Source organism: Chiloscyllium plagiosum, chromosome 13 (assembly GCF_004010195.1).
Source record: "Chiloscyllium plagiosum isolate BGI_BamShark_2017 chromosome 13, ASM401019v2, whole genome shotgun sequence".
NCBI lineage: Eukaryota > Metazoa > Chordata > Chondrichthyes > Orectolobiformes > Hemiscylliidae > Chiloscyllium > Chiloscyllium plagiosum.
Window position 1 is genome coordinate 11694794 of NC_057722.1, and position 20825 is coordinate 11715618.

The window sequence follows — 20825 nt, forward strand, 5'->3', positions numbered from 1 at the left end:
TTTAAACATTTGTTACTTACCCGCAGCCGAGAATCATCAACAGTCCAGATTCTGCTGGCAAAGTCATTGGAGGCAGCTAGCAGGTACGCTCCCTGAGGGAAAAAAAACATTACTTTAATACTTTGCAAACAGAGCTAAATCACCAAACAGAACAGACCATGGCTAACACGGAATGGTGTGAACTGTAACAGATTCAACTGAAATCTAATCTGTTAGTTCAGCTAGGATAGGAACAGGAATGAAGATCATATTCAATATTCCTGCGCGATTATGTGTCCATGTATGTACAGATGAAGGGAGAAAAATCAGTTTTAAATATTTCTGAGTGTCACAATCCCTGTGCACACCTTTAAATTTATGTTACAATCTGGTTAGAACCAGCAACTTGAAACTTTAACTGTAGACAAAGAAACTGAATGGGACTAGCCAAACCAATGCAGCAGCTACAAGAACAGTCTAAAAGCTAAGAACACTGCAGCAAGTAACTCATTTCTCCCAAAGCCTGTCCACCATCTACAAAGTACAGGTCACAAGTGTAATGGAATACTCCCCACTCGCCCAGAGTGCTTGACACCATCCAGGACAATGCAATCAGCTAAATTGGCAACACATCCACAAGTACCCACTGTCTCCACCATCAATGCCCAATAGCAGCAGTGTGTAGTATCCACAAGATGCACTGCAGAAATTCACCAAAGATCCTTAGACAGCAGCTTCCAAACCCATGACAACTGCTATCCAAAAAAGACAAGGGCAACAGATACATGGCAACACCACCACCTGCAAGTTCTCCTCCAAACCACTTAACATTCAGATTTGGAAATATATATCTGTAATGCTATTGGATCAAAATTACCAACAACCTGCAGAACCTGCTGTACCAACAACCTGCAGAACAAATGTCATATACAAAATACCCTGCAAGAACTGCAACAAACATTACATTAGACAAACAGGCAGGAAACTAGTCACCAGGATACATGAGCACCAACTAGCTACCAAAAGACATGACCAACTATCACTGGTATCTATACACACAGATGAAGAGGGTCTCCAGTTCGACTGGGACAAGAAATCCATTCTGGGACAGGCTAACCAAAGACAAGCACGGGAATTCCTAAAGGCCTGGCATTCAAACTGGAACTCCACTAACAAACATATAGATTTGGATCCTACTTACCAACCTCTCCAAAACAGAACTGTAAATGACATCACCCACCACAACAAACCAGGACAGCTAAGTAGCTAGTGGGACAGAGCACCAACGCTTCACTGGAGGCTCACTGATGATGTTACCTAGTATAGTGATAAAATGTCCGAGAACAAACCTACCAGCTCAGCGAGCAAATTTACAATCTGATCCACAAATCTTCTCCAAAATCTCAAACTTAGCTATCTAATTCCTACAGCTTGCTCGAGTTTGAACGCTACAGTTGTCAAACTGCTCTTAATTCCTCACCAAGTCTCTTACACAGAATCTGAGAGATTCAGCTCCCCTTCCAGCAGTACAGCTCACTGCGATACTTCAAACATGGACTCACGTTCTTTCTCCTTCAACTAACAGTGTCCTTTGAACACTTCTAAAGTGATTGCAGAAAAGTTCTGCATTACAGTTTGAAAACCTTGCAATAGTGTTTCTCCTACTGCTGAGGAGAACAGAATGTTACTAACATTTTGAAACTGTCAAATCTAGCAAGCCTGGAACAGAGTACACCGTGACACTACACACTCAGAATGCTGGAAATGGATTTCATCACACTGGGTTAACTGCAACACTGATTAACTGTGAAGGGAGTTTTAAATTTGCAAAGTCCCATCAACCACTCGAAGCCATTGATTAAATCCATGCCTTTAACACAGCCCATGCCTAGTCCTGAGCACCATCTTGAATGCTGGTGCAGCCAACAGACAGGAACAGAAACAGCTAAGTGCTGATATTGCCCATGGTAAACAACCTGTGGACATACCATCTCTTGGCTCATTTACGAAGAATGGCCACTGAACTGAGATACAAGAGACTTGACATCAACTGAAAAATCTGTTTTGAAAGATGACCACATTTTTTTGGTAAAAAATAAAGTAATTTGCAACTTTGGCAAGGACCGAGCAAAAGTCACGATAGCAGATAAACTCCAACTTACTGTGCTGTCAAATTCAAGGCTGGTAATGCCAGCATTGCTGCCAGTGAGTGAAGCCTTCAACTCACACTTTCCTGGATAAAACAAACAACAGTCTATTAGTTGTCAGTCTCACAACTGGGGGAGTCTTCCCAAGAGGCTTCTATCGCAAATTTAGAATTTCTGGATGAATTTGTATTCATGTTGAGGGATCATAATTTTGAGAATGCAATCTTTGCATTTTAGGCACAAGTACTCTCAGGCCAGGTCCAGGATGTGCTTAATAAAGAATTAATCTGCTTAATTATCCTCTGAAGTAGGAATGCTACAAGTTGCTTCAGTGCCCTGGTTTAGAGAGCTAGGCAAGTCAGCTACCCAGCTACTTGCGTTCACTGAGTAAGGATAGGTCTGGACTGAGATGTACCACACTCACCCACTGGTCTCACTTAAAGAGCAAGCAAGAAAAATCAAGGATAGAGGGCATTGAACTCAAATCTTGAAGGAAAGGAAGATAAATAAACATTAAATAAAAATCCATCTCTAGCAGGTCACACCTGATGCTCCAAACCAGTAAGATGACTGCGTGGGAATCCCCACAGGCACCTTTTCCAAACCATTGACATCAGCTGCTAGCGTCAGGCAATTCTTCATGGGAATCAAAAGCAAAACTATTACAAATCAGCCAGAGTGAAACATCCCTTCAAATAACTGATCGCTAAAGTAAGGCAATATTGATTAGCATGCAGCAATCAGATGAGACTAATTATCGTCAGCGTTTCGCATCAGCATCCAGACCAATGTAAGATCAACCCCACTATCTCAATAGAGGTCTCAGCTTGAAAACTTGCATTCATGCACCAGAGAGAAATCCCACCACGCTCAAAAGCTCCTCTGGGATGAATTCTGTAGGATGCACGCTGTAAAGACATCCCACATTGCTCTGCGAGAATATCAACTGAAACAGCAGCATCGGTCACTGTCAGGAACTCCAATTCCATCACAGCGCAACTGGTGCAGAATGGAAAACGCAGGAGCACCTGGGAGCGAGCACGTGGGCATTTAATAAAGTGCCATCAGAGCGTTTATCCATCATCACTGACCTCTGTACTTCAAACAATTACAAAAAACACCACTAGTTTAGAAGAACATGGGTATTACTGTGCACATCTTAAAATGAGGCAATAAAAACACATCAAGCAGGATCTAAGTTTTATTCTCAGTCAGGTCATAATAAGGAATGGGGCAGGTGGTTACAAAGCATCTCACTTCCCACAGTTAATGTGGTGGGAATGCTACAAAAATTAACTAAAGTTCCCAATCACTACACAGAAAGTGTTCTGTGAAGATTGAAAAGGACAGGATCAGATTCTGCTTTAATACTTCCCAAAGTGGAACTGGCTACTCATGCTCACTGTCTAAACTCTCCATTTGACAAAGCTCAGCAGGTGTGGAAATACAGCCCATTGGGAATTACAGCTATGGGGAGGGAATGAAGAGAACAGGAAACTAAAACAACTGAAGCTTCAACACATGTGCCACAGGTGCTCATGGCAGATAGATAGAGGAGATTTCCTTCCCCCATAAAACCCTAAAAACATTGCTAGGATTACCCATAATGTTTTTGAACAGTAAATCGGTCACAGACACAAGAGTCAGGTTAAGCTCTAATCCTGTTACTTGGCACCAGTGTGGATTTAGAAGTAAATCTTCCCCACTACATACCTGACAAGATCTCCCAGAGTTTAACCTTCCGGTCTGTGCCACCAGTCACCACTACTCGAGATCCTGGACTGAACTGGACTGCATTTACCTCTCCATCATGAGCATCCTAAAAATAAAACAGTAAAGTCCAGAGCCAGGTTAAGAGAAACCCATGGATTATAGTGGGATCATCTCAGGAAGGACACTCTTAGCAGAAACCGTGTGTATTAGAACTACACAGGTGCCAACAGTGAGGCAGGTAACAAAGTGTAGTAATGACATTGCCAAGGTCAGTTCTTTTCATTTCTCCATGACAGTCCTTTTTTAGTTGTTAGAAGGCTGCCTCATTTTCGCCTTCAACAATTAGCATGAGCAATTTGACTAGGGAAAAGAACTGGAGCTAGTTTTCTATTGCCTCCCTCATAGGTACTGAATGAAAACATAATTTATCTTCCCAAAAGGATCCTCCATCTGCAAATAGCTGTTGCATTTCCTAGCTCTTCTGCCATTAGCACTGAAGTTTCACTCTTTCACCACTGGCCACAGCCTGCAACATTCAGTAGCACCCTTACCTGGGCCTGCAATAAGGTCAGAGTTAGGCCATTCTAAGGTCACAAAATACTCAAGTATTATAGATTGTAAATAGTGGAGGTCCCAGCATTGGTCTTTGTAGCCCTCCACTAGTTACTTATACCTACCAACTCAAAAAAGATCCATCCATTCCTATGCTCTGCAGAATTCAGAATGAGGCACCTCCTTATCTCCTAAACTGGAGTCAAAATAAATCCCATGGCACTGTTCAAAGAACAGCTGATGAGTTCTTTCTGGTGGTGTGCCATATTTACTCAATTAACATCACTAAAACAGATTACCTGGTTGTCTATCTCAGTGCTGTTTACAGGACCAGGACAGTGCATAAATTAGCTGCTGCTGTCAGACTACAACATTAACTACCTCTAAAGTACTTTGTTGCCTGTAAAGCACTTTGCAATGTCCAGATGTTATGAACTGCACAATACAATCGCAAGTTATATCAAAGTATTAGGAGTGACACTCCACTCAACAGAAAAGTTATTCAAGAATACAAGAATTTTTTTATTATTCTTTAACACTGAACAAAAAAAACTCAGCTCGCAGCTTCAAGTCATGTACAAAAGTTAAAAGTCACACAACACCAGGTTATAGTCCAACAGGTTTAATTGGAAGCACTAGCTTTCGGAGCACTGCTTCTTCATCAGGTGGTTGAAAGACCATCGTCAACCACCTGATGAAGGAGTGGCGCTCCGGACGCTAGTGCTTCCAATTAAACCTGTTGGACTATAAGCTGGTGTTGTGTGACTTTTAACTTTGTACACCCCAGTCCAACACCGGCATTTCCAAATCGAGTCATGTATTACAGGTAGCCCCACATTATCTAACAGTCCACTGACAGTAGTTCGGTTTAGACACCTGTTATGGACACAGGATGAAATATGTCAAATCAAACCATATATTCAACATCACTGAACTCAATACTGATTTACAACTCAGCAAAGCACCAGACTGAAAATGCACCAGAACAATAATCAAATTACAATGAGCATACGCAAACTTTGGTGGTGGTATCAAGAGCCATAAAACTGCTCCCCTTTATATTCACTGGTAAGGCAGGAAAGAGGCCTGAATAAAGATCCTAAATTGTACAGACAAAGTCAACCTGCAAATTAATATCAAAGTCAACCATGACAGTCAAATTAGCAGCAAAAGATGAAACGATTGGGAAGTATATTCAGAATTTATATCAATATGTACAAAAGACTCCTGGATAAAGCAGTGATATCATTTGACAGCTGAATGCTAGGAGAGTGAAATTACAGTATTTTTGCTTAAGTAATGGAATAAATCAGGATCTTTCTTCTGAATTTCAGTCATAATGCGATTACATCAACATTTCGACTGCTTACTTTTTAAAGACATGCCCAACCGTCAAACGAATCATTAATAGTGTAACATTGATTAAAAAAAGGTTATGCAGTTTGTGATGCTTGATTGTTCGAATATGTTGTGTATAACAAGAGTCTGAAAAAAGCTCTCAGCCTCCCCAAGAATGTTCTGAAAAAAAACTTTCTTCCAAACCATAAACATTAAACAGCAGCTAATAAATGTGAGAACAATCCTGTTCTAGTTTATCGGACAATGATGACACTTAGAGAAGCACCGTGCGACATTGCTGACAGATATGATAAAATGCTGCTTTGGCACAAGCTATTCTTTGCCATTTTACTACACCAGGATTTTATTTTGGCTTTCCAACTTAATACTTTAGCTCAATTAAAAGCAATGGATAGATTTGTCATCTCAGTCAGATGAAAGATGTTGTACAGCACGTTTCTTGCGAGATTGGAACCAGCCAGATGGATTGTAATGGCCGTGTTATTCCTATGCTTTCCTGTTAAACAGAACTCTCAAACAGTCCGAGTTAACAGCATGGTCCTATTTCAACAAATCTGCAGTACCAGCACTGATCGGGAACTCAGTCCAATAGAAGGAAAATTACTCACATGCCATGATTCAGCAAAATTCTAAGCAGAGACAAGTAAAAACTGGTAGATGAAACAGAACGCAGTGTTTCCAACACTAAAATAGGAGGAACAACATCTAGGCAGGCATTTTACAATGTGGGCGAACGTTTTCTAAAGGTAGCAAACAAAGAGTCTCTCATTTACTCCATCACACTAGGCATTTTACAACCGTCTTGATTTAATATTGAGTTCAATACTTTCAGGTTGTGAACCGAGTCCCATTCCTTCCCTTTCTTTTAGCTTTACTTGTTACATTCTCTCTCTCTCTCTCTCTCTCCTCCCCCAACCCAGTGGGACTGTCTGTTCTTTCCAGTTTGGAAGTTAATCACACCATTGTTCTGCCAGTCTCTTATTCTGATCACTTAATCTACACAATCAACATCCTTCCTCCCCCAACACTCCAATCACTCACCATTGCATAAGTATTGCTCCTTCCACACTTCATGTCTGATGACAAGTCATTTAAATTTGAAACGTTAGCTTCCTCGCTCTCCATGGATGCTGTCTGAACCGCTATGATTCCCAGCATTTGGTTTTCAGTACACATTCCAGCATCTGCAGTAATTTGTTCCCTTCACACCTACTAGGTTGTAAGCTCAACTTAGGTCCCACGGAGCCTCCTCCCATCCTACTGCATTTAAGTTGAATAGCAGGTCCTTTTATTTATTTGTTCAAATACTTACAAATACGTGCAGCGCCGTGGTGGGAAGTCGCATCTCGTTGCATGGCCCCGTGCGCACATTGGGGCAATCAGTCACAGTCCCATGCAATGTGGGCGAACGTTTTCTAAAGGTAGCAAACAAAGAGTCTCTCATTTACTCCATCTGCAGATGGTGAAAAATAACCAAGGGACAATGTTCACTTAGAACAACATATGTATTTATATCTTGGACGGTGCAGTGAGTGAGTAGAGAAGCAAGATACATTAGCTGATCTACAATAATGGATCAAATGAAGAAATCATGAGATGGACAAATGCAGGTCTCAATCATATAGAATAGAAAGCCCAGCTCTATGGTCAGTCTGTGCAGCATTAGCTTATATCACCAAGGGCAACAACTGGTCTTGGGTGCTAAGAGAACCTCACATAGTTTGAGTTTCTTCTGATCACGAGTGAATGACTACACTCGAGTGGTGACAGGAGCAGAGCAGAGTGAACCTGGGGATAAGCAGCAGTGGGAGCTTTCAGATAAAGACCTGTGTTTTTATTCACTCATGGGATAATTCTGCAAATTTTAAGTTATGTTTGAATAAGGATAAGTATAGTCCTCAGGTGAAAGTCCTAAATTGGGGGTCGACATTAAGCAGGAACTGGGGAATATAAGACCATAAGACATAGGAATGGAAGTAAGGCCATTCGGCCCATCGAGTCCACTCCGACAGGTGCTTGAAATAAATCCATATCTATCACATGGGTATCTTTTAAAGGCCAGTTCATTAGAATCAGGACCAGTACATTCTTGTGCAAACGAAGGATAAGGATAGCAAGAAAAATTGTAAGCTTTGTTGGAAAGGAAAAGGAGACATAATAAGGTTTAGGAAACTACAGATAGATCTTTGAGGAATGTAAAGAAAGTAGGAAAGAACGTAAACAAGGAGTTAGGAGGGCTGAAAGAGATCATGAAGCGACCTTGGTATACAGGATTAAGGAAATCCCAAAAGCTTTTCATATGTATATAAAGAGCAAGAGAGTATTAAGGGAAAGGGTACATCCACGCAAGAACAAAGGAGGGAATTTACACATGGAGCCACAGGATGTGGGTGAGATTCTTAACAAATACTTTACATTGGTATTCACAAAGGAGAAGGACCTGGTGGATATTGAGTCAGGAGAGGGGTATGTTGATATTCTGCAGAATGTCAATGTAAAAATGGTGGGGGTGTTGAGTGTTTAGAAAAGCATTGAGGCAGACAAGTTTCCAGGATCTGATGGAATCCATTCCAAAATGCTGAGGAAGGCAAGGAAGGCAATTGCAGGAGCCTTGTACGAAAACTTTGTATTCTCTTTAGTCACAGAAGAGGTCCCAGAGTACTGGAAAATAACCAGTACTGTTCCTTCATTTAAGATAACCCGTAAATTACAGGCTGGTGAGCCTTACGTCAGTGGTAGGGAAATTATTGGAGAAGATTCTTAGGTTCAGAATTTATTCACATTTGGAAAAGTATGAACTTATTAGCGGCAGGCAGTATGTCTGAGTGTATCTCACAAACTTGATTGAGTTTTTTGAGGGAGTGACAAAGATTATTGTTGAGGGCAGTGGGACATGTTGTCGACATGGATTTCAGCAAGGTCCCACATGGTAGGCTGATACAGAAGATATCAGATGGGATCACATGGGATCCACAGTGAGCTGGTAAACTACAGAACTGGCTTCATCATGGAAGAGAGTGCCACAATGGAAGAGTGTTCTTCCAACTGGAGATCTGGGAGTAGTAGTGGGACCCCTGTTGTTTGTAAATTCTATAAATGATTTGGAAGAGAATAAGGGTGGTCTGAATTATAAGTTTATGGATGACACAAAGGTTGGGGAGCTGTAGATAGTGAGGAGGATTGCCAGAGGATACAGCAGGATATAGATAGGCAGGAAAAGGCAGATAGAATTTAATCTGGACAAATGCAGGATAATACATTTTGGAAGATCTAATGCAGAAATGACGTATGTAGTAAATCACAGAACCTTTAGACACATTGACATACAGGGATTAAGCGGACAGGTCCAAAGTTCCCTGAAAGTGGCCACATAAGTGGATAAGATGGATAAGGGAACATATAGAATACTTGCCTTCATCGATCAGGGCACACAGTATTAAAAATTGGCAAATCATGTTACAGCTGTATAGAACTTTAGTAAAGCCACATTTGGGATACTGCATACAGTCCTGGTCACCAGACTACTATAAAGATGCAAAGGCTTTGGAGAAAGTACAAAAAACATTTACCAGGATGTTGCCTAGTTTGGAGGGTATTAGGTATGAGGACAGACTGGAAAACCTCAGTTTGTTTTCACATGGATATCAGAGACTGCGGGGCAACCTGATAGAAGTTTATAAAATTATAAGAGGCATGGATAGAATGGAAAATCAGAATCTTTTTCCCAGGGTAAGAATGTCAATTACAACTGGACATAGTAGTAAGGAGAAAGGGGGAAATTTAAAGCAGATGCAAGAGGCAAGTTTTTTTATCCAGAGGGTGCTAAGTGCCTGGAATGTGCTGCCAGAGGTGGTGGTAGAAGTGGATACAATAGCAATGCTTAAAATGCATTTTGACAGATACATGATCAGGCAGGGAATAGAGGGATACAGACCGCGTACAGGCAAAAAGAATTTTAGTTTAGAATGGTGCCCATGTGTCGATGAAGGCTAAGTTCACCAAAGGGTCCGATCCTTTGCTGCATTGTTCTTTGACTCCTGCAGGGGAGGCTGAACTTAATGTAGTTGTTTACTGAAATCATCTGCTGTCACTCATTGCAGAGGGTCACAAATGAAACTTGGCTGCTTGTACTTAAGTAATGGAGAGCAAACGGTGTCTCGAGCGCTGCACCTTATAAGGCGGAGAAGAGAAAAAATGACCGAGGCAGAGGAGGGGCAAATACCAGTTTAGAGTGAGGATTTGGGACTCATGTTCGGGATGTTGCCTTTGGTAGATTCACAAGACAGAACACCGATTTGAAAGAGCAGACAGAAGTAGCGTTTGAAGAAGTTTTTTTTAGATAAAACAGAAGCTACTACAAAATATGTACTGGCTGTCGAATATGTTTTACTGATATAATTGCTAACTTAATTTCGACAAGGCATCTCCAATTCTCAGTGCGGTGTGTTTTCAGTTCTACGGATTAACCTGGGGCTTACTGCAGCACAGAGATGAAAAGCAGAAACACAGTTTCATGAGCAAAAGGCTAACCAGCTGAGCATCATCCTTAGGAACAATTCCATGTAAAAGGAGGGTAGTACCAAAATAGCATGGGCAGAGGCATGTGCTTTTGTAAGAGAATGACAGATAAATTACCATCTGATTAAAAATAGGTTTTGATCACATTAGATCTTGATCAAACATTGAAAAAGAAAACATGAGAGGATGTTCCTAACCTACCCAAAGATATTACTGATAGAATCCAAGAGGCCAGCTGTCTGCGAAGTCCTTCTGCAAAGAACAGAAAGAAATGTGAGCAGTGCAGTTGAATTAATGCCCACTCACCTTCCTGGCTGAGATCATACACCTTCACCTCCCTCCCAACATTCCCCAAAGACCATGAGGCACAAATGAGCTCTCTCAGCACACGCAAATGCACTCACGCACACAAACATCCTAAACGTCCTTGGCTTTCCTTCCATACCTTCCATATCAACTCTTCCTGGCTGAGCCACGTTTCCCACACGCTCCTAGAAACTCAACCAAGTGGCAGTTCTTCACATGTAGGACTGTTTGTAAGCATCATCTGATGATTATTTCTTAAGCATTTTAGGGGTAGAGTCAAGGTTGATCCCACATACATTCATTACTGACACAGGGGCATGTCTATCATAAGCAGTAGAAACGGATGAAAGTTACCCTCTGGGTGGTACTGTGGGTCAGACAATGTCCTTTTACACTCTGGGACAGGGTGGAACAGTTTAGTTTCTATTTGTCATCTAAAATCTTGGATCAAGACGTCAGCCAAATGCTTCCAAATACCCATATTGCGATAGCAAAAGCACATTTCACATAGGGTATGTCAATCAACACTGTACTTTAGGTGGGCTAGAATTGGTCGAGGCATGTTATCTTCAGAAGAGAACTAGGTGGTGAATGCTGATGGGAGGAAACACCAAAGACCTGTTACCAGGGTGGGGAGGAATGTGGAGAGCACCCAGACACTTTTTCACAACATGTTGTTACTAAGCAAGAAAATACACCAATGGTGGATGACCGTCAGGGACCTCTGCACCAGAAGGCCTTCCCAGCAAACTCAAGATGTGCAGGTTAGGTGAACTGGCCATGCTAAATTGCCCATAGTATTAGATGGATTAGTCAGGGGTAAATGTAGGGGAATGGGTCTGGGTGGGTTGCTCTTTGGAGGGTCGGTGTGGACTTGTTGGGCCGAAGGGTCTGTATCCACAGTGTAGGGAATCTAGTCTAATCTAATCTTAAAAAAAACCTCTCAAAATGTTAACACAAGGACACTGCCCTCACTATGTCTCAGTGACCCTTAATTCATTCTTTGAGACGTGTCCCTGGGCTAAATTTAAAGCAGAACCTTACCATTTTATACCTGGGTCTGGGCCATGTATGTGATGGGCCACTATAGCAGACTGCAATGTTGGCAAAGAGCTTTGATGTCTATGGTACTGAAAATTCAGGTACACATGATCGATCAACATTTGATTCTAGCAAACACTTTCCAGGCACGGCAAATGTAACAGTGAGCCATTCATCTGCAGAGGACATCACGGTAGAGCTTGACCTTAACCTCGGTTGATCCAGGTAAGGATTCTGGGGAGGCAAAGGGATATGGGCACTGGAGCTTTCCTTCATTTCCCAATCTTGCAGAGCAAGGATAACAGAAGAATTCCAAATGTGATTGCAATTAACAGCAGCTCCCTTCAGCACAGACCAGGATGGTCTGGCCAGACAAAGACAGAAATTGCTGGAGAAACCCAGCTGGTCTGGTCACCATCTGTGGACAGAAAGTAGAGTCAACGTATCAGGTCCCTGCTTTCTCTCCACAGAGACTGCCAGACCTGAGTTTCTCCTGCAATTTCTGTTCTTTGTTTCAGATTTCCAGCATCTGCAGTTCTTTATTTTGGCTTGACCAGATGCACCCTTAAACGGATACCTCTGATTGGAATGAAATTAGTTCATTTACCCAATGTATCTTGGTACAGCTCAGAAAACATAGGAATATTGGAAACTGCAAAAATGTAGAGTAGATCCACGAAATTTGAGATGCTTTCAGACTAACTTGTCCCCCTCAGTAAACAGATTTTCATTAGTAAAACCATCGTTACTGCTGAACAATTTCAATGCACAATTTCTGTCTAAATTGAAAGCACTAGAAACTTCAGTTCTCAGAAAAAGTCTGATTCGCTGGATATCGTGCGGTTGAAAAGGGAGCAGTAATTGTATTTCTCAAGATTATTTAGAGATTTAACAACAAAATAATTACTATCTATTAAATCTTATTATATTAACTATTATATTAATTGCAATGAATCAGTAGACAGAGCTTATCCATGCCAATGGGAGACTTTTGTTGAATTTTTATTTTATATTCCTGAAAGTTCTCCTTCCACCATTCAAGCAAGGACACCTGAAAATACTCCAATGTCATCAAAAACATTACTAATTTTTTAAAAAAAGAAATGAACTGATCCTAAAGTGATAAGGAAAATTTTGTATTCTGTTCCCTGGAATCATGATAAGCAGCCATTAGTTCAGCTGCAGATTGTGCCTTTCCAATCATTCTGAACAGCATTTCACATGGAGAATGGTTAGGTGAATTGGCCCATAGTGTTAGGTGAAGGGGTAAATGTTGGGGAATGGGTCTGGGTGGGTTGCTCTTCGGAGGATCGGCGTGGACTTGTTGGGCCGAAGGGCCAGTTTCCACATTGTAAGTAATCTAATCTAATAGTGACATCTGATCACACACCTTCAACATAAAAAGCTGTATTTCCTGACACTCCTAACAGAAAGTTCTATGCATACACACTTTGTGGAACACAATGATAGTTGAAAAAATATATATAGTTGGCATCCAAATAACCACAATAAATAGGAGCAAATGGCATAGTGTGATGTCACAGGCATTAACATCAGGGACACCAAGCAAGTATGATTTCTATGTTTACTCAGCACACTTCTGGAGTGTCAGCAGACATTCTTCAATACGAGTATGAATTAATTTAAGAGTGTGCTGCTTCAATCAATTTTTTCTCCCCAAGACATTTTTTGCTGGCCCTGCTCTGATGACCAATCCAAATGTATGAGTCCAGTCAGAATGAGTGCAGTGCTGCCTGAAACATAATTGTACCGTCACCTGTGAATCATGCAGATCACCAGTTCGTGATCAGGAACTCCAATTAATATTCTCATGCTGATATCTGGACATGTATCAGTTGACTTAAAGATAATGTGTGAATCTGATACCCTCCATGTGTTAGCTTTAGTCAAAGCTACACTGATTAGCACATTCAATCCAAAGCAAAGCAATCAAAATTAAAGAAAATAATCTGTTGCAAATTTAAACCAAATTATTTTACTGTATGATAATTATCTGAATTATTTCTCAGAGAAAACGCTCCCACCTCGAGGTCCTGTGTGTTGCTCGCACCGGTGACGTTTCTCCAGAAGCATCAGGTCCTTCTTCACCCAGCACCTCTATATCATCATCTCTAGGAGAGGCAGAGAACAGGAAGAAAGCATACAATATTCACTCCACTCTGCTACAGACATGTACAACTGACCCTGCAGAGCAGCAGAAGTGCACTTCACTCCGAAGTTGGCTGCACAGTTCTGTACAAACACAGATCCAGAGGAATACAGCTGCTTTGTGCCTGTTTGGCACACTTCTGGATTACTGCATAACTTAGGAGAAACACATTGCATGAGACGGAGCGCTCATGCATTAAAAACGACTTACTGCAATAGAAGGAACTCACGGATCAATATTCAATGGTTCTTTAGCAGCCTCTGCAAGATCCTTTTTCAGCTTTGCCTGCCGTCTCCTGAGAAGTGAAAAAGGCCCAGATGAAAACAAAGTTTGTCACTTGTTTTCTTCATGTCTATCTGAGCCAAACACACAGTTGTCAACTTTAAAGTAGCATCCACTTTCAACAAAACTTCAAGGTAAGGTTAATAGCCTGGCCAGCGGGTCAAAATTTAACAAAGTGTTTGACAACTAAATGGAAAAGATACATTACTCAATTTGACCTAAGTTCTCAATAAGAAAGCCAAACCAAGTACTTAGTTGACACTAAAGCAAATGAAGGTTTCACCTGATAATCCTTATATTAGAATCCCATGCCTCATCTGCCCCATTGATTTTAGCTCTAAAGAAGCTCCTTGTAAATAACATAGGATGTGGATGAAATAGGTCATACAACTAGCCAGTTCAAATATTCTTTTGAGCAGCAGGGAAGAGAAACGTCAAACTAATTTCTCCTTGCAATCTCAGATATAGCACAGAACTCAGTTCAAATAATTACTTGCAAAGGTTAGCACAGAAGCAATTCTCAATAACTGCAAACTGTCAGCCTTCCCCCTGCATTGCAAGGTAGGTCCTTCAGAGGTTATTCATTCATTAATATTTCATAATTCAAACATCTGATATCCAAAATGGGTTTTCTGTTCTTGTATGTCCTTTATCAGTTTTTTCTCCCCATTCTTAACACGCTGGGTCCCTTATCTCAAAAGCAGCAGAATTGAGAGAATAATGAAAGGCAATACGACAGTCCCTTGGTGCACTGGTACACAGCATTTAACATCAACACACAAACTGAAAAACTTGATGCTCACATACAAAACAAAACATTAATCTACACAGCAAAACTAACCGATTAAATATGCAGAATTCCTACATGGTATTCCATGACATGGGAATGTGACACTGCTTCAATTTACAGATAACAAGATATTTGTTGTTTCCTAGCAGCATGGAAGCCCGATATAAACCAATTCCAAAAGTCCCAGTTAATTTTATAGTAGTCAAGGTAATCTAGCACCATTCTGAACTTTTTAGGCTTAAAAGAAATGAAGTAAAAGCTGTAACACAAAGGGACTTGTGCTCAAAAGACAGAAAGCTAGAACACATGCATCAGAGAATCAGGAGGGCTAAAGGAATGTTGGCCCTTACTTCAAAAAGGGGTTGGAGTATAAGAGTAGGGAAGTCTTACTCCAACTGAACAAGGTGCTGGTGAGAGCATATCTGGAGTACTGAGAGCAGTTTTGGTCCCCTTATTTAAGGGAATTCAGTCCACCAGGATGATCCCTGGTATGGAGCGATTCAATGATGAGCAATAGTTGAACAGGTTAGGACTTACCTTATTCAGAAGAATGAGAAGTGATCTAATCCAAACATATAGGAAGTTTAAGTAGTTTGACAGGGTAAACGCTGAAAGAATGCTCTCCTTCATGGGAGTCTCTCAGACCAGAGGGCGTATTCTCAGATTAAGGGGCACCAATTTTAGACTGATATAAGGAGGAATTTCTTCTCTCAGGGGACTGAACTCCTTGCTGTGGGGACAGAATCCATGAGTATATTTAAGGCTCATATTAGTAAGATTCTTAATCAGTAATGGAATCAAGGGTTATAGGGAAAGAGCAGGAGAAATGGATGAACAGTGTCAGATCAGCAATAATCATATTGTTTGGCTGAACAGGTTTAAGGAGCTGAACAACCTACTCCTGCTTCAACTTCTCATACTCTTGTTATATGCACTCTACCGTAATACAAAAGTACATCAGACTGAACCAAGTGATGAGATGTATGGGCGAACTCAGTGCACTGGCCCCAGAAAAAGAGTGTCATGGAAGTTATCAGAAAAAAAAACTGATATTCCAGAGAGATGCCAGTCATTCAACCTCATCTGGCCAACAGGTGACTAGTCCACACTATAAAACTGGCCCTTAAACATGCTGAATTTGTCCGTACTTGGGTGAATCGAGCCGTACTACAATAGTGTAAGTACTGCCAATAAGCAGAGAACAAATCAATTAAAAATGCCAGCCTGTGTTAACTATTAGCAGTGGCTCATACTAATGAAATGACATTTACCATCTACACAAAATCTTTAACAGACAAAGCCATACCAAGTATCCTTCTCATTTTCGGCATTCAACCGATTAGCCTCCTGTGCTTTCTCGGCCATCCACCGTGAGATTAGTTCCCGATTTTCATCAGAGGTTTTCCGCAGCTTCTCTTCAAGAGCGGTGAAGGTGATCTGGAGGGCATCATATTCATCCTTCAGGGTCTGGTTGGCTTGCTCCAGCTCCTGGAGCTTGTTTCTCAGCTCCTGGCAATCATCACTCAGTTGTTGTATTTGCTTCTCATAGTCCATCATCCTTAAACAAAATACATACAGGCTGGGCAGAGATAAAGCTCTCAAGGTGGCAATGCAAAGGTTTTAAAGAAGACAGTAGGCACATAGGCAAGTTTTTGATCATAAGAGCCACCCCACCTTCTTTAATTAATTCAATAGTCACTGCCAACCCCAAAACCCACCTCCAGTAAATTCAAAAAGCTCATTGTGCTACTCTAGGATATGTCAAAGCCGAGAGATCCGAGGACTAGATGCTCTTTTGCACCTCCTTCAATATTTCAATAGTTAATTCTGTCAGTGGCCAAATCTCTCTCTGCCAAGTTATCAATTCTTAGACGTGACTAGTCTTAACATCCAAACCAAAAGAGGACAACTGAATCAGTCAGTTTTCCAGCTCCTGACCTCTAATTTTACAGCAGGCCTCATTGGGTAATGCACAGATGCTGTTAGATGACAAAATCCAGGCTTATGTGTCTCACGTGCAATGCTTATATGGCACCCTGGTACTTACAATCCAAAATACGTCAGAAAAACTTCAGAATCTGATCAAGGTCAAGGGAGTATCTCCAAATGCTTGCTGGTTGCCACTTACTTTGCTTCATTTGCATGGATCTCTTTGTCTTTCTGTTGCAACTGGCTATTGAGTTCAATCACATTTTGGGCAAGCTGAAGGAGGAACATATGCACAAAAATGATGAAAAGAATTAATACTTAAGTACAGTTTAAGCCTCCTGCTACCACAGACTATTTTAACCAAAAACCATTCAAACAGGGAAGTGTCTCCCATTACCAGCTATTTGGAGCTTTACAAGGTCTTTAAGACATCATGATACAAATCAATTAGAGGAGCTGCAGCAGGCTTGAACTCAGGCTCAGGCTCAGGCCTATGACAATAAGCAAAACAGGCAAATAGCTTTTTGTTCCACACATACACACACACACCTCACCACGCTTCTTGTGGAGTTCCGTAAGTTCCTCCTGGTGACGAATCCGCATCTGGGCGATTTCGTGTGCCATCTCATTCCGTGCCCCATCAGAGCCTGGACTGGAGCACCAAGACAGCAACAAGAAAACACAAACTTTAGTGTGGATTTTTAAAAAAGCATAATTCGCGCTGTAGCAAACTTTTTCCAACTGACCTAAATGTCCCACTTTTATTCAGACATCATTTCCATCTGTGCTGTTTGCCCTTTTCCCAAAGACACTCCAGTAAAGTGACTTTTATTCAGCTAAGTGTAAAAACACTAAGTGCCATAAAGGTCTCTGACCAAGGGAACCCTGGTAGTGGGAAATCTCAGTCTAATCTGATCTGTCCTTGCCACCATTCAAAGATGCATTAACCATTCAACAATAAGGATCAGGAAATATCTTCTTCTCCTCCAATCAAGACCAGGGAATGACAACGATGTGTGGTGCTCCATGTTGGGTCAAAAGTGCTCAATATAACACTCCCCAATCTCACAATCTAGCTGGGTCACAGAGAACAGACATCCATGGCATAATATAAGCTTTGAGAGAAAGTGAGGGCTGCAGATGCTGGAGATCAGAGCTGAAAATGTGTTGCTGGAAAAGCGCAGCAGGTCAGGCAGCATCCAAGGAGCAGGAGAGGAGTTGAAGTGTTGAGCCACGGGGTGGTTAGGTTGGTTGGTCCGGGTGTCCCAGAGGTGTTCTCTGAAACGTTCCGCAAGTAGGCAGCATGTCTCCCCAATACAGAGCTTTGCCAATCAAGCAGCACACTTCAAAACTTACCAAATTACACTGAAATAATTAACAACACTGATCAATGTCTATGACCAACTGAAAAGTAGTCACAAGATTCACTCAAAGTTTAATTATTTTCTATCAGAGCATTTTGACCTTCCTAAGATCTATTTATTCTCACTTAGCAACAAGTCGTACAGCAAATCCCATGAGGATACACAGCTGTACTAAAGAAGAAGCAATTAGACACCATCAAATGTGGGGAGTAAAGTTTGTGATGGATGGGGGAGATGGTAGATAGAACAACAGCTAAGAATAAGTTTCAAAATGATTAAGTCTATTTTCAGTACAATCCCAACAACTGATAATTGTGTGTCAATATTTAGGTCAATAAACCTCAAAGCACCTCGTAGGAGTGTTTCAGACACTGAGCTAAGGGAGCAGATCTTAGGATGGGTGAGTAAAACTCTAGTCAAAGAGGAAGATTTTGAGTATCTTAAAAAAGGAGAGAAAAGCAGAACAATTTCAAATAGTGGAGCAAAATAATTACACAAGCGGCCAAGGTTAGATGAGAAGAAAATTATCACAAGGTTGTTGGACTAGAAAAGGTTACAGTGATAAGACAAATAAGGTCAGCAGGTTTTAAAAATCAAAGTGCTGATGGATCGAAAGCCAACGAACAAACACGTGATGTTTGAATAAGACTTGATTCTGGATACAAACAGGCAAAGGTTTTACGTGAGCTTAAATTGGTGGAAATTTGTTTTTGTTATGAGAGAATGAGACACTAATATTGACATAGACTCCTGCTCTGATTGAAAACATTATCACAGAATCTTTCACATCCATTTGGGAGGGGACAGGGTCTGAATTTAAGATCTCATCCGAAAGACAGCATTGTGTAAGACACTCACAATATTCTGACTCTCAGACGACCAACGTCCGACTAAGAGAATTCTCCACAACCACCTGATGAAGGAGCAGTGCTCCAAAGCTAGTGCTTCCAAATAAACGTGTTGGACTAAAACCCGGTGTTGTCTGATTTTTAACTTTCCAAAATTTGCCACAGGAACTAGATGCACTTTTCTCTATGCAATCCACAGCGCACCCTGCCCACGGACTACAATCATTCTGCCTGTTAGTTGGCCACATCCCTGCGACTTCCGTTCAAACCCCGTTTGCACCTTTCCTGAGGGAGTGCAGAGTTTCAAGATGTCCTTCAGAAGGTCAGTAAATGCTGGCATTGTCAGTAACGTTGTCATGCCACAAAGAAATGAAAAAAAATCAAGAACAACCATCCATGATTTCAACAGCATAACTGTTGGGATGGCTATAGGGCCCAGCATCTCAATCCACAATTTTTCAGCAGTTTATTTTCTGGCATTGTTCCCCACTGCTCTTTAGTAGCAGTATCCCCACTTTGATTCGTCACACCTTGAGTAACTACAGGGAAAAAGCAGAGGACAGAGACTAGCTGGATAGTTCTTTCAAACAGCTGAAACAGACATGATGGGCCAAGCTTCTGTTCTCTGAGCATATTACTTCCCCGCAAAGGGAGTTGGTGGATGATGATAACAAATATTATATGCTACTACAATCTTTTGGGGGTTTCAAGCAGTTAGTCTGAGGGACAGTAAACAGAAAGCATGAGCACTTACACATGCTACGTACCTAATGTCTTGGCGGTTGTGAAGGTCATATTTCTCCCCCTGAAACCTCTCAGCCAGCACGGTCTGCAGGTCTGACTTCTCCAGAAGTTTATTGTCTGTGAGGACCAAACATCGAAAGAAGTGAAAACCCACGCACACAAACCAAAAATCCAAATCAGCACATGCTGGAAACTCTAAAATAAAAAAAACAAACAAACAATAAACACTCAGTAAGTCAAGCAATAGCAAGAGAGAGTCAATGAATCAGGTTGACGATGAGGTGTCATTCAAAAATGTGAATGCTATTGAGTTTTGGTTGAGCCTTATTGAAATAAGATAGGCTCACCGAGATACTAAGGAATTTTCCACCTCAAGCAGTCTCAGTGGTCCCACCATAAACTGGATTTTTATTGCCCACATGCAGTTCAGATGGTTAGTTTTAGAGACTGCAAACAGAAATCTTTTCAACACTTCTACATGTGTGGGAATGGCTGATTGAAACACTGAATGGAATGGACATTAATTACCAATGGCACAGACTGAGCAAGCGCCTGCACAAAGCGAGAATATCATTTTTGAATTGATGCATATTTTAGCTCATCTCAATTTATCGAGATAGAGATGTACAGCATGGAAACAGACCCTTCGGTTCAACCTGTCGAACGCCTAACTGAAGTCCATGTAGATCACATCTACTGCTCTGCCCTCATCAGTCTTCTTTGTTATTTCTTCAAAAAACTCAATCAAGTTTGTGAGACATGATTTCCCACGCACAAAGCCATGTTGACTATCCCTAATCAGTCCTTGCCTTTCCAAATACATGTACATCCTGTCCCTCAGGATTCCCTCCAACGTGCCCACCACCGAGGTCAGGCTCTCCAGTCTATAGTTCCCTGGCTTGTCTTTACCACCTTTCTTAAACAGTGGCACCACGTTTGCCAACCTCCAGTCTTCCGGCACCTCACCTGTGACTATCGATGATACAAATATCTCACTAAGAGGCCTAGCAATCACTTCTCTAGCTTCCCACAGAGTTCTCGGGTACACCTGATCAGGTCCTGGGGATCTATCCACCTTTAACC

At 41.4% G+C, this 20825-nt stretch overlaps 1 protein-coding gene and 1 non-coding gene across 6 annotated transcripts in view; both read right to left on the reverse strand.

Moving 5' to 3' along the window:
* LOC122555764 (autophagy-related protein 16-1-like) overlaps window positions 1–20825 on the reverse strand; it is a 46169-nt gene that overhangs the window by 13422 nt on the left and 11922 nt on the right. For 3 of the 5 annotated variants that reach the window (XM_043701879.1, XM_043701877.1, XM_043701880.1), the window contains exons 2-12: window positions 19766–19859; window positions 17341–17438; window positions 16986–17059; window positions 16164–16415; window positions 14015–14080; window positions 13661–13747; window positions 10470–10520; window positions 7063–7165; window positions 3840–3945; window positions 2142–2212; window positions 21–92 (exon numbers count right to left, since the gene is read on the reverse strand). In XM_043701879.1, the coding sequence (XP_043557814.1) occupies window positions 21–92; window positions 2142–2212; window positions 3840–3945; window positions 7063–7165; window positions 10470–10520; window positions 13661–13747; window positions 14015–14080; window positions 16164–16415; window positions 16986–17059; window positions 17341–17438; window positions 19766–19793 (1008 nt within the window). In that variant the 5' untranslated portion in view covers window positions 19794–19859. Of the gene's footprint in view, window positions 1–20; window positions 93–2141; window positions 2213–3839; window positions 3946–7062; window positions 7166–10469; window positions 10521–13660; window positions 13748–14014; window positions 14081–16163; window positions 16416–16985; window positions 17060–17335; window positions 17439–19765; window positions 19860–20825 lie in introns of all 5 variants that reach the window. The other 2 variants (XM_043701876.1, XM_043701878.1) reach the window with 1 other exon arrangement.
* LOC122556405 lies at window positions 2945–3218 on the reverse strand. The gene has a single exon (XR_006313521.1).